At 47.3% G+C, this 14,398-nt stretch overlaps 6 protein-coding genes across 6 annotated transcripts; 4 read left to right on the top strand and 2 right to left on the bottom strand.

Annotated features, from left to right (window-relative positions):
• On the bottom strand, window positions 1–1,303 carry EV420DRAFT_1485601 (Alpha/Beta hydrolase protein; the record flags this gene model as incomplete). The annotated part of the gene is made up of 7 exons (XM_060470251.1): window positions 1–81; window positions 139–217; window positions 271–443; window positions 497–728; window positions 779–896; window positions 946–1,101; window positions 1,159–1,303. 7 exons carry the CDS (start codon window positions 1,301–1,303, stop codon window positions 1–3), a joined length of 984 nt encoding a protein of 327 aa, XP_060324036.1.
• Window positions 1,304–2,083: 780 nt separating this feature from the next.
• On the top strand, window positions 2,084–4,504 carry EV420DRAFT_1650022 (cytochrome P450; the record flags this gene model as incomplete). The annotated part of the gene is made up of 15 exons (XM_060478393.1): window positions 2,084–2,171; window positions 2,232–2,506; window positions 2,564–2,690; window positions 2,748–2,778; window positions 2,827–2,897; window positions 2,948–3,073; window positions 3,125–3,238; window positions 3,293–3,510; window positions 3,564–3,614; window positions 3,679–3,812; window positions 3,866–3,977; window positions 4,033–4,082; window positions 4,137–4,262; window positions 4,321–4,397; window positions 4,440–4,504. The coding sequence occupies 15 exons, from the start codon at window positions 2,084–2,086 to the stop codon at window positions 4,502–4,504; spliced, it is 1,665 nt and encodes a 554-aa protein (XP_060324035.1).
• A 258-nt stretch (window positions 4,505–4,762) lies between these two features.
• Window positions 4,763–7,426, top strand: EV420DRAFT_1341238 (cytochrome P450). Its single transcript, XM_060468935.1, has 12 exons — window positions 4,763–5,251; window positions 5,298–5,335; window positions 5,392–5,451; window positions 5,507–5,630; window positions 5,684–5,781; window positions 5,838–5,943; window positions 5,993–6,065; window positions 6,114–6,355; window positions 6,411–6,477; window positions 6,528–6,992; window positions 7,046–7,093; window positions 7,147–7,426. Exons 1-12 carry the CDS (start codon window positions 5,128–5,130, stop codon window positions 7,319–7,321), a joined length of 1,620 nt encoding a protein of 539 aa, XP_060324034.1. The 5' UTR covers window positions 4,763–5,127; the 3' UTR covers window positions 7,322–7,426.
• A 672-nt stretch (window positions 7,427–8,098) lies between these two features.
• Window positions 8,099–9,274, top strand: EV420DRAFT_1278647 (ectomycorrhiza-regulated esterase; the record flags this gene model as incomplete). The annotated part of the gene is made up of 5 exons (XM_060468100.1): window positions 8,099–8,228; window positions 8,338–8,419; window positions 8,469–8,762; window positions 8,896–9,021; window positions 9,067–9,274. The coding sequence occupies 5 exons, from the start codon at window positions 8,099–8,101 to the stop codon at window positions 9,272–9,274; spliced, it is 840 nt and encodes a 279-aa protein (XP_060324033.1).
• A 784-nt stretch (window positions 9,275–10,058) lies between these two features.
• On the top strand, window positions 10,059–11,668 carry EV420DRAFT_1485597 (uncharacterized protein; the record flags this gene model as incomplete). Its single annotated transcript, XM_060470250.1, has 2 exons — window positions 10,059–10,084; window positions 10,132–11,668. The coding sequence occupies 2 exons, from the start codon at window positions 10,059–10,061 to the stop codon at window positions 11,666–11,668; spliced, it is 1,563 nt and encodes a 520-aa protein (XP_060324032.1).
• Window positions 11,669–11,867: 199 nt separating this feature from the next.
• Window positions 11,868–13,857, bottom strand: EV420DRAFT_1088231 (fatty acid desaturase-domain-containing protein). The gene is made up of 5 exons (XM_060465767.1): window positions 12,881–13,857; window positions 12,610–12,825; window positions 12,391–12,557; window positions 12,186–12,333; window positions 11,868–12,132 (listed from the first exon to the last, which is right to left on the bottom strand). The coding sequence occupies exons 1-5, from the start codon at window positions 13,515–13,517 to the stop codon at window positions 12,068–12,070; spliced, it is 1,233 nt and encodes a 410-aa protein (XP_060324031.1). The 5' UTR covers window positions 13,518–13,857; the 3' UTR covers window positions 11,868–12,067.
• Window positions 13,858–14,398: the final 541 nt, after the last annotated feature.

The following is a 14,398-nucleotide window of genomic DNA, read 5'->3' as shown; positions in this document are numbered from 1 at the left end:
TTACAGCTTACATCTCCTAGCTTTGTCCTGCAATATATCAAAAATAACGTCTCCAACCTCGTCTGGGGCTTCCTGTACAACCTGGAATAGAATTGTTATCAGTGTCCCTAACAGCACCAATGACACGACCGCACATACCAAGTGCCCTGCCCCTGGGATACGCGTAACTGAAGCAAAAGTTCGGCCGCGCTGAAGGGTATCTTGCTTCTCGCGAGTACTTAGACACCATTGTCATCAGGAGACGAACAAAATAAAGTGGAATGAACGTACAAAAGGTCGTTCCGCTCGCCGTACACAAGGTGGATAGGTATAATCTTATGGGTTTTATCCAGCTCTGTTAAAGGTACCACCGAGTCTCCCGTGATAAAAGGCATCGCTTCGTGCCTAGGCGTGCACGCAAGATGTACGCCCTTCTTTGTAGGGTGAGGTGCAATTCCATATTCCTAAAACCTAGTCATCAGATCACTCTGCTACGAAACACGCGAAACGGACTCACGATATACACATCCAAAATTCGAGTATCCCAGAGACTCCACGGGGCACGTTTCTTCAGGTATGCTCGAGCTTCGTCCTTGGATACCCAGAAATCGCGACGCCTTGGGATCGTTTTGGATGCCAAGATGAATGTGGGGGAGTGGATGTTGGTTATGTCGGCGGGCCATACGGTGGGTTCGATGAGGATCATGGCGTGGAAAGGGATGTGGTCGCAGAAGGCTGTTGATAGCGCGCTGTAAGTTTGCATATTAGTATTGGTCGTGTTTAGTAGAAGGGTATGTACGCCGCTGAAGCACCAGCCGAGTGCCCTATTAAAACGAGTTTGTGGATATCCTCTCGAATTATCGGACGGAGGAGAGACTTATACACGTTGGCGCATGCTTCAGCATAATCCTGTATAGCTGAGCAACCATTAATTCGATGCCTGTTTCGAACTTTCAGCACCCTCACGGTAATTGAAATCTGGTGCCTCTATTATCTCCTCGTTCATTGCAGCAGACGCGCCGTGAGTCTGCGCATCGACTGCCCAGGCCTCCAGGATCCGAATCGACGAGGACAGCGCAAGAGCGAAAAGTCGCTGTATTGTGACTTCCCAGTGTTCTTTGTCTGCAGGATAGTAGTCAGTACTTGCAAGGCCTTATCCAGCACCAAGGCGATACGTACGAAATCCAGTCCCATGTGTGAATACTAAAATGTACCCAGGCTCGTCACCTGTCCCGCCGCCCCCCGGTCGATAACGCTTCACAGCAGCCTTGAGCCTCGTGCCGGACGAGGTTGTCTCGATAAAGTGGACATCTACCAACATCATAGTAGGCAAAATCTCCGATACAGCTGTTTAGAAACTGTGACCCACCTTTCCCAGCATATTAATTATCTGGTATTCGGTCGCCCGGACTTCGATCTGATACGAGTAGCACGGACAGTCTAACCTCAAACTGACCGTCTTTACGGTACTTGGAAAAAAATACAATGACAGTCGCCGCCAAGGGGACCGACAACATGCGTTGACCCAAAATGGAATGGCAGTTTGTTCGAGTCCGGTTGATCCCGATCCGTTGACAGGTTACTCTGATACTTTGATACAATGCTTGGCTTCTTGGTGATGCTGTTGATTCCTGAAGCTACTATCATTCACTCGGAACTTTCTATCATAAAAGCCAGAAAACCTACGGGCCAAGTCCTTCCAAAGTACCAAACGTTGCTATTATGCCTAGTAACCTGGGAGTAAAAACCTCAGGGATGGGTGCTCGTCGTACTAGCGTTTGTCTGACAACCAGGAAGTTATTGGTATCAGTTTGATCAGAGTTACAGGAGGAGGAAGGTATTTATTCTGGTTGAACGTCCCTGAGAAGGAAACTAACCAGAGTCCGTACTACACAAAGTGCTACGGTCAGGGCTAGTTGGTATCATCTAAGGTCCCATCGGGTGTGCAGTTCGGGACCGTGATGCGTTATTTAAAACCGCTGCATCAGTATCAAATGCCCTAGGTAGGTATAGGAGTTCATACACCTCGTTCCTAGGACATTTTTTGACATAAATATTTAATTGGTGCGCCATTCAGCCTGTGCTTATCCAGCGCAAGACTAACATGCTTTCTTTGTTCTATCAGAGCGATGATCCTCAAAGGTCGGCTTTTATTGTCGAATATTTTTTACGGGTACTTCTATTATGCATCGGTGAGTAGTAACCGAGTGTCTTACGAGTATCTGCTTTCTTATCCGATGAATTTTTCGCAGACTCTGTTCTCACTCTAGTAGTATACCGTGTTTTCGTTTACCCTCGCTGGATATCTCCTTTACGCGCATTTCCTGGGCCATCTCTCGGCGGGATTATCAAAGGCCAATTTCCGGCTATCATGAATGGCGAAGCTGGCATCTCACAATGCCAGTGGATCGCAGAATACGGTTCGATCGTGCGCGTCGTGGGTCCCATAGGCATTGAGAGACTGATCGTAGCAAGTCCAGAGGCCCTACACCGAATTCTCGTGACAAATTGGGCCGATTATCCGAGGGTACGTTCCTTGCACTCCAAAAATATCGCTAGCACATCCTCATTGTTGATGCTGCAGCCCAACTTCATGCAGTATACCCTAGGTGTTGTCGCGGGACATGGCTTGCTGAGCACGTCTGGCGACAATCACAGGCGTATGAAGAAATTGCTGCAACCAGCATTTTCGGCTCACAACGTATTGAAATGTGCGTGTTTCATATGTGTGAAATCCAGTCAATCCTCAAGTGACCAGCTGTCCACAGATGACGAGATGTTTTATGGCTCAATCGATCGGTGCGTTTACTCGCATCAAGTACGGAAATGATATTGATATATCGACAGCCTTGTTGCACTTCTTACTAACGAAGTCAATTTGGAGCGGCAGGGGAAGGAGATACTGATGTTGAGCTACTGTGCGTCTACCCAGTCAATCCGTTACCATCTAACGATTTTTTTAATAAAGTGAATAGAGTTGCTATGGATATAATTTGCAAAACAGCATTCGGATACGAATGCGGAGCCCTATCCGAACCCCCAAACACATCAAAGTTAATGGAGGCTTACGAGAGGATCAGTAAAGAACAAAATGGTATACCATTTAACAAACACGGAACGGCCCTGATCTGATGCTTTCTTCCAGGACGGAATGCGACAGCATTGAATGCATTCATGGTGATACCGGGCGCGGGTCCTCTATCTATATCCGACTGGCCTTACCGCTGTTGTCGTTTCCTCAAGAGGATACGTGTTTTCGGTGAGCTTCCCTGTCCTTATCTGTACCGAACAATCGTGTATGCAACTGTTTCAGAACCTGTGGTGGCGCTGTTCGAGTCAATGAATCTTATCAAATCAATTATATCGACGTTCCTGGATGACAAAATCGCTGAAGCGACGGATCAGGAAACGCATGCCCAGGAAGGGACTCCCTTGGATATGATGACTATTCTGCTCAAAGCGAGGAATGTGGAAGGGAAGAAGAATGCATGCCCAGTCGTAGTTGATAAGAAGGATATGCTGCATCATGTTGTCAGTGAAATTCCACCTTTGAGGAACAATGTTTAACTGCGTGGCGGCTACAGTTGACCTTTATCGCAGCTGGCCACGATACGAGCGCAAATGGCTTAGCTTGGGTTAGAAACTTTATTTCTTTCGGCTCGAAACCCAATTATGATTTACGTTTCAATTCTTCTCTAGGCTCTTTATCTTCTGGCTAAAAATCCTGACGTTCAAGAACAGCTCCGTGCAGAAGTTTCCCCCTTCTGCTCTCCTGACTGTGGTCGACCCGACATACGCAAAATCAAGCAGCTTCAATATCTGGATTGTGTTATGTATGTTTTCTCCTCCGTTTCGCAGGCTATTCGCTGATGTTAATGACATAAAGTAATGAATCTCTACGTCTGTTCCCCCCGATACCGATGACCTTCCGGAAGTCGACGAAAGATGATCACCTTGATGGGAAGTTTGTACCCAAGGGAACGTTGATCTACGTCCCAGTGAGTCTATTAATTCGGGAAACACTGATATCTCAGCTTATCAGTTGCCCTGCAGATTCGTGCCGTCGGCTGGCTGAAGAGCGTCTGGGGTGATGATGTCGCTGAGTATGTCGGACAGAATTCTGTTAACTCCGCGAAGTTAATGGTATTCACTTACAGATTTCGGCCGTCCCGCTGGCTAGATTTACCACCGGGATATCACCCTATATATTCCGCTTTCCTGCTGGGTCCTCAGTCTTGCATCGGGAAATTCATGGCTATACTAGAAATGAAGGCGATTTTGGCGTAACCGGCTTTTTCGTGTAACATGTGGCCCCTCGTGCTAATGTACGCTTTTTTGCAGATCCCTTATAGGGAATTTTGAGTTTGCTCTAGCTTATGAGGGACAGGTTGCGCAACCTACGGCAGCTGCTACTATGAGTAAGCTACTCCAAATGTTTTTAATCCTCACATTGATGTCAGTTTCTTCTAGAACCAAAGGATGGCATGCCGCTTCGCGTACGGCGCTTGAGCTCGCGTTGACGTGAGCAGCGCCGATCCTCCCAGTCTCTCATCTATTGAGGGTAACTCAGAAGGATAGCTCTTCATATTTTACTAGATTGCAACTAGAGTGTTCGCTAGATCCGCATGTTTACTGCTAGCGTACGGTTTCTCCTCGATATTCGCCCCATTTGTGCCAATAGATTGGTATTTAGATTATCATGAACGCGTGGGGTATGTTCGGCCCTCATACTGTAACGTAACTCTAATCACTTAAATTACGGGGGCTGAAAATCTTTGCACAGCCACGCTCTCCAAACGTTTCATGAAACCGCCACCATCTGATCGTTTATGTGAAGGTACCTGGGCTACACAACGGCAACGACGATTGTTTTTACCCTTAGTTGCAACGTCTAGCCGTGTTTCTGAAACGAAGTGGTGGCGGGACCGGTAAAACGCTTCAGACAACAATAGCTCTTACCCTAGCGACATCTAAAGATAAATAAAGCTAAAGGTACTATCATGATAGATATGCCGTACTCCTCACAAACCACTACCCCTGCTCGGACTTGAATTGACAGCGGAAATCAAACTGATACGATGAACAGCTGTAACGCGATAACAAGGATCTGTCCTTCGAATTCTCCCTCATCTTTGAGAGCTGTCCATCATGGCTTTCCCCTCGCTCTCCTTAGTCTTCCTTGTGCTTTCCGTCGTTTATGCGTTATACCACCGAATCACTCGCATTTCATTGCGCGATGTACCAGGTCCTACATCAACTTCGTTTCTCTACGGTATTTGTCTAGTGTCCTTCCTCAGAAACTGTCTAATCGTCTTTAGGTGCATTTCCTGAGCTTGTTTCTGGCCAAGCTGGAGAGGTGACTCTTTTCTTTCCCGGAACGGTATCAATAATCCTTGTTGACCTTGACTCCAGGCCGACTTCAAATGGCAAGAGACGTATGGAGATGTCATACGAGTCCGTGCTTCATTGGGTGTGAGTACCAGCATATCTAATTGAACATTTCCTGGCCTGACATCTTTCAATCTAGGAAGAGCGCCTTTTGATACTCGACCCAAAAGCCATCTATCATGTATACCAGGGCACCAAGTATCAGTACATCAAGCCTCCTGGCCGCGCTGAGCTAATTCGACCACTGATGCGAGATCCAGACAGTACGACGCAACCCCCTTCCTTCGGGACCTACTGATTAATTCTGCGATCACAGTTAATAATCACCCAAGGAACCGACGTGCTGTGGAACCGGCCTTTGCGGTGGGAGAGATCAAGTCATACCTGCCCATCTTCTTCTCATGCGCAGAGAAGGTATGTCCCTGTAGTTGACATCGTCTCTGTTCAGTGATCTAATGTTATATCTCAAGATGACATCGAAGTGGATGGACATGATATCCGCGGCCGGAGATCAGTCACTGATTGTGGATATAGCGTCCTGGGCATCCAAGGTCACGCTCGATATTGTCGGAGAAGGTAAGTTTTCATGCCGATGTTCCAATATTGGTCAATGAAGATTCTGCAGCGATCTTCGACTGTCATTTCGGCGTTTTGGATGAATCCAAGCATCCTTTGGCAGAAGCTTATGCGAATTTATTGTGAATCCTCTGAATCATGGAAAGTGCACTTGTCTAAAGAGCCTGTAGCTTTAACACCTTTTCTGCTCCCAACAGTGAGACAGCTCGTTCCATGAGCCTGTCGTTATGTCTCGTCGAGTGGCTGCCAAGATGGATAATAAGATTTATGGTCAACCACTCCCCTGCACGGCGGTTTTCATATATTCGAAACTCCGGCGCGGTAATCAGTGAGATTACCACACAGTTACTGAACGACAGAGCGAACGATCCCATTTCCTGCAAGCGGCAAAAGGATATTATGAGCCTATTGAGTCAGCTATTCCTCAGAGTCCCTGTCTCACAAATGTCTAAAATTGTTTGAACTAGTTAAAGCAAAGTCGTCGAGCGACCCCAAGACTCGTCTGAATGACGATGAAGTCCTGACACTCATGAAGTAAGTATCAGTTCTAGTCGATCGTTTTCTGTTTTACCCCGCCCTCATAGTGGTATGCTTTTCGCCGGCCACGAGACCAGTGGCACCACCATAAGCTGGCTTTTGTTGGAGCTCGCCAAGGCTCCTGCGATCCAGCAGAAACTTCGTGCAGAAATCAGGGCAAATCAGGCACTTCAAAGTCGCAATGACTTGGTACCTTCGGACCTTGATGCTATGCCGTATCTTAACGCAGTCCTGAAGGAGACACTACGGTTCCACCCCATCTCGTACAACAGTCCTAGAATCGCGTCGCGCGACGATGTACTCCCTTTGAGCAAACCTGTTGTGACGAGTTCCGGAAAGGTCCTACACGAGTTGCCCATACCTAAAGGAACATATATCATTTCGTCCATCGCTGGTTACAACAGGAACAAGGATGTTTTCGGGGCGGACGCGCATATGTTCAATCCTGAGAGGTGGCTGGATAGCGATTTCAAGCGTAATGTTAAAGTTTCATTGGGGATGTACGGTAATTTGTAGGCTCTGGTATTCTGGTTTGCGATAGGGATGCTCATCACGACGTATTCAGGTTCACGTTTATCGGCGGGCCTCAGTCATGTATGGGCTGGCGGTTCGCGTATGTTTGCTTTCTCCCCATACACCACCGTGTTTCTTCTCACGTCTCTGCAGTGTGTGCGAACTACAGGCTCTTATCGTGGAGATTATCGATAAATTTGAGTTTTTTTTGACAGAGGATTGGATTCAGATTCGGAGGGAATCGTGCAGAGTGATGGTACCCACACTCGAAGGAGAGGTGGAGAAGGGGGCTCAGTTGCCTTTGAGAGCGAGGATTGCCCCTCGATAATTTATCGTTCAAGTTATTGCCTTTTCACTTGGCTAGTTTTTGTGGCGGGCAATATTGCTTAGGGTTAGGGTTACAACAAACGTTCCGGCCTTGGAAAATCAAATTGTACTTCTTTCCACAACCATGGCCACGATTTGCGCGACTTTCTTATTCCTTGCATTCATCGCTTATACAGGCTCTACCTCTGTATTTGAAAATTTCCTGATGCCCATATCCGCGACAGCGTTGTGGAAAATACAAAGTTGGGACGACGTTCGATGATATCTGTGCTCTGAACGGAACCGATATCGCGCCCTGGTTCTTAGTACCTTCAGTCGCGCCAACACTGTTACTAGTGACCTTCCAAGAGTGTATCGCGAGTGTCCTGAACCATTACTGTGTACGATGATAACAGGAGTTACAGGACCCAGTATTTGTTGGATTTGTTGTTGACTTTCAGCTGGACTAGCAGTGCGTTGCAGTTTTCTTCATATTTGTTTATCTGACATCCTCGACTAGGCTGTCATAGCTGCCTATTGCTCTTGTCTATCCGATGCTCCTCGGTCTCCGGTCAGTTACAGAACTCCATCCGCGCGAACAAGATAACGTTCCCAGACTTACTCTCATCATCACTTCTTTCATGATATCGTACTGCTTGTGAGCGCTGCATATGATTGCCTTACTATCTGCAGGGGTCCTTATAATTAGGTGGACAGACCACCCGTGTGAAAACACTAGCTTTCTTATCTCGGGTATAGCGTCTATTTGCCCTTTCCTACTAACACCCACCATCTGGCAATGCCTGAGCGGACACCGTCAGAGATCTTTATTCCCAGCCCACATCCGGGTGAGCCTAGTTCAATCACTGGCATTTTGGAGCAACTAGGACCTGGAAAGCCGACGGATGGAAGGAAGCTCGCTCTGGTTCGTGACAAACCTCTAGTAACCTAGAAATTTCTAATTCTTTTGTAGATTCTCCATGGTTCTGCAGGGTATATAGTTTCTGCTCTTGTGATTGGGATATGACGTTTATCAAGGCATTGCTAGCCACAAGGATTACCTTTTCCTGAAGAGACTCGCTACTACTCTACCCATGGACACATTTCGCTTTGACTTCCGGTAAGTCGTGTTTAATCATTTCCATAGCTATACAGCTAAACTGATCTAGAGGGCACTTCGAATCACCTGGTATCTGGCGCCCAAATTCTTTAGAACAGGACGTTTTGGATCTCCGTGTCGTCACAGATTACCTTACAGCCTATTTCGGATATCGTATCGATTTAATAGTTGCCCACTCTCATGGTGCGATACTCGCCGTACACTGGTTGTGTACGACTGACGCAGGGGGCAATGTTTCGGGCTTCGTCAATGTGTCTGGTAGATACCGCATGCGAGTGGGTGCTCTTCCCCATCACGGAGAGGGAAATGTCAAGCTGAACATGTTCTTCGCAGGGTATCTACGGTGAGAGCATTCTCTTAAATCAGGGAATTTCGAACTTACAATAATCGACTCTATAGATTCTGATGAAACTAAAGCCTGGACTGAAGGCTTTGTCACCAAAGGGTATCATCTCTTGAACCTCAAAACCTTCAAGATCGAAAATCTACCCTGAAGACGTAGACAAATTCGCTAATTTTGACGGATCGCTGGTAGAAACCAGGTTTCCGAAAAGAACTGATGTTCTAACAATTCATGGGATGCATGACAAGACGGTGCCGGTGTATGTTACCTTTCCGATGAAAGGTCCTTCGCTTATCTTTATCAGGTATGACGCGGTGCTGTACGCGAAGACCCTGAGCAACCGGTCCCCGGGAACCCACTCCCTGCACCTCATGGAACATACGGATCACTATTGCAATGGGCGGCATGACGAGGTGATACAGACCATTTTGGGTTGGTGGGATGCCCGATTAAAAGGGAAGCTACAGTCGGGTGTCTGGAAGGGAACGTATGATTTAAGAGGCAAACTGTGAGGTCAATTATTGTCAATGGCAATGTGACTTCTGTTCGTTACCAGTGGTCCGATGTTTATGTTCTGATGTTTAAGTACAACGGATGTCTGCAGCCGTTCCGGCTTCTCCGCCGCAGCGTGATTATATCATGCACGTGACTGTGACATGTCGCGAGTGTAAATTTAAATTTTGAACCAGGGTCCGCCGCGGTGCCAGCGTATAGGACGTTGCTGGCTGAACTTTTTTTCCGGTCAGTGCCGCTTGGTTAAGTGCCGATTGAGTCTTGACAGTCGAAGGATGAACGATTGCTTGGTTGAAGGATTACGGAATGTGATTTAAATCGGTGCTGTATTTTGTAAAATACAAGAATGTGGAGGTAAAATACCAGTAACTAACCGGTAACTTACCGGTACGAAACCCTGCTGTATATTACATGTTGAGTTTGAAACCTGGCTTAACGCTGTTCATTCCCTCTACTTAAGACTGTAAGACTGTTGTAATGGTCGACTCTGCTGTATACAAGCTCGGGTAAACAATAGCAAATTACTATCAAAGACCCCGTCGACTCATCGCTGAACACTTATTTCAGTAGTAGGTTTTATCGTGTGACCCTCCTTGCCCGGCATTGGGCATTTCACCGCCGGTCGGCAGTCGGCATCATGTTGACACATGTTTGCCCATCACCGGTTTCGGCAACGAAATCGTCAGGACGAGGTGACCTTGCTTTCCAGCAAGGTAACCAGGCGGCAAGAGAAGGCTCTTAACAGCCACCATCCGATTCTCACCACCTCAAAAAGAGCCTGTCATGGCTCAGCGAAACTTGGATGAAGAGTATGTCGTTGAGCTCATTATGATACGTCTACTAAACGGTTAGCTAGTGCATCAACCGACAGTGGAGCAACCCTACTTCTCTGTTCCCAGTGTAACAACACATTGTTAGCTCCTGCCTACGATTTTTCACCTCGCATATGGAACAATATCCGTACCCATGCCAACCCTGACACTGCAGAAAGGAGTCAAATTGCTCAGAAAATACTCTCTGCAGAATGCGACCTCGCACACTACCGAGTGGAGCTCGCTCGGCTACGTGGCATCGTGTCAAAGTTGGAAAAGCAGGAAGAGAAAGTCAGAGAATATATCTCTGGGTACCGCAGTTACCTCAACTCTGCCGTTCGACGATTCCCCACCGAAATTCTTCTTCTCATCTTTAGCGAAGTGGTGTCTTCGATACCTGATCCCAATTTCACGACAACTCTTCACATCTCTCTCGTCTGTTTCCGGTGGCGAAACATAGCACTTTCAGCGCCGTCTCTATGGCGAAACATATATGTGGGGAAGGGTTGTCCTCCTGATATCAATAAAACGTTGGTGCAGCTGTATATCAAGCGCTCTATGAACGAACCGTTGCGCATCGCTGCGAACGTAATGGACAAAGCCTATGCCTATTGCTATGCCCCTGCTCTGTCGGCCCTCTATGCTTCGTCGGATCGCTGGGAGGAGGCAAATTTGAAGCTGTTACAACCAGCGGTGCCCTCTCTTAATTCGAACGTAATAAACAAAGTTCCAATGTTGCAGACCCTCACTCTGGAGATGTATGGAATTGACTCTGGGGAAAGGTGCACAGCGTTCTCCCATGCTCCCCAATTACGGACCGTCGCTCTCACAGGTGTATGGGCCCGGGAAGTTGAACTTCCATGGTCACAGCTAGAAGCGGTCGAGTTTGGCGGAAATTACCTCAAACATCCTTTTGATTGGACAATAATGGCTGGCACCAGCGCTTCGGGCAATCCGATCCGTATTAAACACTTCGCTGTCCCATATAGAATCTTATGGTCAACAGGAACGCTCAGGTCAATATACCTGACATCGGTGCACCTAGGCATATCGCGGGGTACCTCTTCCATATCCGGCGCCATACTTCCCTCCTTGGTCGCTCTGAAGGTTCAGATACACGACCCAATCGGGGACATAGAGTGGGGAAACAGCCTTGTTTATTTCCTTCGTCGATCGAAGTGTCAGCTTGAATGTTTCGAGTTGGTCGTGTCCAGGGGGTCTATAGTGGAGCCAAGCGAGCTCCTACTTGTTCTTCAAGCCACTTCGTCTCTCCAGTCACTCAAGATCTCTGAAGCAGATTTTTTTCCGACACCGCTGATCACGAACGAGGTCTTACGCAGCCTGTCCTCGGTGTCAATGCTACCAAACCTGACCTCTCTGCAGTTCGTTTGGACACGAGAGCATAGCGGTTGGTCGGACGCATTGATCGCCCTCTTGCGTTCAAGAGTATCGGTCTCGAACAATGCGAAGTCGCTGAAAGCGGTTACCTTGGGCATCAGGCATGGCAAAGAGATGCCTCCAGACGTTGTGGTGTACATGAAGGAGCTGAGAGCCTTTGGCGTTATCGCGTCACTCTGGTAGACTGCTCGGCTTTGGGAGCTAGTTGCAGTCTTCCTTGTCTTTAGAGACGCTTGGTAGATCATCAAGCTTTTGACCTTGGTGATCTTCGGCAGGTTCTCGGTGTGTTTGGTACGGGCTTGGGCTTTCAAACTACTCTAAGACTACTTGCGAGTGTATCATATCCAATGCCCATGTTGTTTGTCATTGACTCGAAAGGAAAAACCTAATACGCGTCTGTGCCTTGTCGCGTAACTCTAATGGAGAATGACGCAAGTTCTATTCGTGAATCGTGGCATCGTTATCGAATTATCATAATCTATTATATTATGGTTTTTCGTATGTCTGCTTTTGCTTCCGCTGAAAAGCCATGGAATCCGCTTCGACACATGCCACAAGCTTTGCGGAGTGAGCTGCTTCGACCTAAATTTCGTCCTCAGCCCTGACAGCAGCACGGCCCATTTTATCTCTATAAAAAAGTACATCGCCTGTTTGTGAAGCATGATTAGAATCGAAAAATCGGTTCCGGTTTATCGCGTACCTTCATCTTCAACAAACTGGCAGTCATTATAACTTCTCCATAGTGCCTGAAATACGGGTTCGTCCGACCAACGATAGTGCGGTCCTAAGAATGCTTTGAGATGTTGTGTAGCTGCCGGTGCATGGTAGAAGGGCATTTTTGGAAAGAACTATTGATGTCAGAGGTGTTAGGAGGGATTAATACAGAACAGAAGAATAACACGTACGTGATGTACGACATGATAGTGCGCGACGTCGTGTAGGAACCATCGTCCCATCCACCCGAGGAAGGGTCGATCGACGGTGGCTGCGGCACCACGAGCAAAGGTCCATTTCGGAGCACGATAGTGCGGCAGAGTGGGATCAGTATGGTGGAGATAAGTTATCATAACAACTAGAAGAAACAATTAATAGCTAAAAATGCAAATTTAGAGAAGAGCGCGTACACCAATGACTGACTTCGAACCACGGTATACCGTAGAGCGCCATGACATTCCACCATCCCCACTGACGCACGGCTGCAGTGAAAAGAACAATCATAGTCCCAATACCAATGTTGGACAGAATAACAGCGTTCCGTTGATCCGGCGTAAAGAGTATAGAGGAGGGTGAAAAATGATTAGTGTTCGGAGGATAGTTTGGTTGACCCGATACGTTAAACACTGGGAATACAAAATCAGCGATGTACAATACGTACGAAAATACCCGATCACTTACTCAGATAAGCCGGAAACGCGAGAAGTTGTTGCCGGATCAGCATCATTAGTGTCCAGATAGGTGTGTCGCCGAAATAGTCCTCCCAATCAATACTGTGTTCTTCCTCTGCCTCTTTGGAAGGAATCCCTAAAATTGAACGCGTTTTGGGAACATAAACCTCATCGCGTTCCATACTGGCATGGGTCATGTGATGTCTATGATGGCCAATCTTCCAACTGAAGTAGGGAGTCCAGAGGAAGCTGTGAAGGACGAAGCCAAGACTGTCATTCAGCCATGTGTAAGGGCTGAACGCCCCGTGACCACATTCGTGTCCAAGCACCCATATTCCGGTAAGTGTAAGACCTTGGAACCACCAATATCCCATCCATGCACCCGCACGAAGAAGGGGGGTGTAAACATGGAATGGGTATGATAACTGAATGGAGGGGATGTAAAGAGCAAGGATGAAGAAGAATGTTGCCATGAAAATGTCGCGTGCGAGAGTTGTTAGAGCGCGAGAAGTCGATAGAACGAAGTATTTAGATGGGATTGCTGCACGTATTTGCGATATGGTATATGGAAGGGGAGTGAAGACCGGCAGCTCTGCCTTGACATGCTGGGAATCAAGCTTTGACTTTACTGGCATAGCAGAAACCATATCGAAAGGAGGGAACACAGTCGAAAGGAGGGAATGTGTTCATGTCACTCCGAAGACGAACTCTTTTTATTCAGGGATGTCGTGAGACATATGGGGAATTGAGATCTCCTTGGTCAGATCGCAAGTAAAATCCTCCGAGGGAATTAGAAAGAAATTGATCCAGTTTGAACAGCCTGATGGGCGGGAAGAATTATTTCAAAGCTAGCGGTAGCTGGGGTCCCCGGCTTGATCGGTTAGACGTCCTCCGTTATCTTATCAAATTTTGCTCACTCTGATGTCCATAGCACACTATTGCGAGCGTTTTCTCAAAATCACCGACTGCCCGCCTAAAGTCTATTCAGTTGCGCCCGCAAAGAGTCCGGGAGAAAGCTTTGTGCCCGGAGAATATGACTTGATATGACTTGAAGTGAACGCTTTAACGTCATGGAATCACTGGAGGTGCGCAGAATAGAACAAGTATCGGAAGGATAGTGATCCTGAAGAGGTCCTACGTGGGCGGGCCGGTCTATTCGGTCACTCTTCGCCTTCGATGAAAGGGCATTTCTACCCACTCTGTGAGTCGTTCTTGACCATCATCGGTAGTCATATATTCCCGACTCGGTTCATGAGGTCGAACTTCACCTATTCAGAGTCGAAGATGCGATGAGCCACAAAAATAATATCGACAACGTACACTTATGGTGGCGCCGATTTTTAATGTGTCGCCACACAATATAACGAGGCCGCCAGTAAATGAATTATCTGATGAATTATTAGCGAGAAGGAACAACGCAATGATGAATGAAGCAACTAAATACCTCGCCTCCAGAAGTATTCATTGCATCTTGGAAAACGCTAAAACCATGCCTAGGCGAGCCTGGCTTGTATTAACTCTCCTGAAT

This window comes from Desarmillaria tabescens (genome assembly GCF_030435595.1).
Source record: "Desarmillaria tabescens strain CCBAS 213 chromosome Unknown EV420scaffold_69, whole genome shotgun sequence".
Lineage (NCBI taxonomy): Eukaryota > Fungi > Basidiomycota > Agaricomycetes > Agaricales > Physalacriaceae > Desarmillaria > Desarmillaria tabescens.
This window is presented reverse-complemented; position numbering and strand designations above follow the sequence as displayed.

Bases quoted from the DNA above. Each gene is read 5' to 3' on its own strand.
- EV420DRAFT_1341238 (XM_060468935.1), top strand. From the start codon at position 5,128: ATGGCTTTCCCCTCGCTCTCCTTAGTCTTCCTTGTGCTTTCCGTCGTT. The intron at 5,252-5,297 runs GTATTTGTCTAG...AATCGTCTTTAG, and splicing joins ATCAACTTCGTTTCTCTACG to GTGCATTTCCTGAGCTTGTT. The intron at 5,336-5,391 runs GTGACTCTTTTC...CCTTGACTCCAG, and splicing joins TTTCTGGCCAAGCTGGAGAG to GCCGACTTCAAATGGCAAGA.
- EV420DRAFT_1088231 (XM_060465767.1), bottom strand. From the start codon at position 13,517: ATGGTTTCTGCTATGCCAGTAAAGTCAAAGCTTGATTCCCAGCATGTC. The intron at 12,558-12,609 runs GTACGCGCTCTT...TGTTTCTTCTAG, and splicing joins GTTCGAAGTCAGTCATTGGT to TTGTTATGATAACTTATCTC. The intron at 12,334-12,390 runs GTACGTGTTATT...TGACATCAATAG, and splicing joins ACTATCATGTCGTACATCAC to TTCTTTCCAAAAATGCCCTT.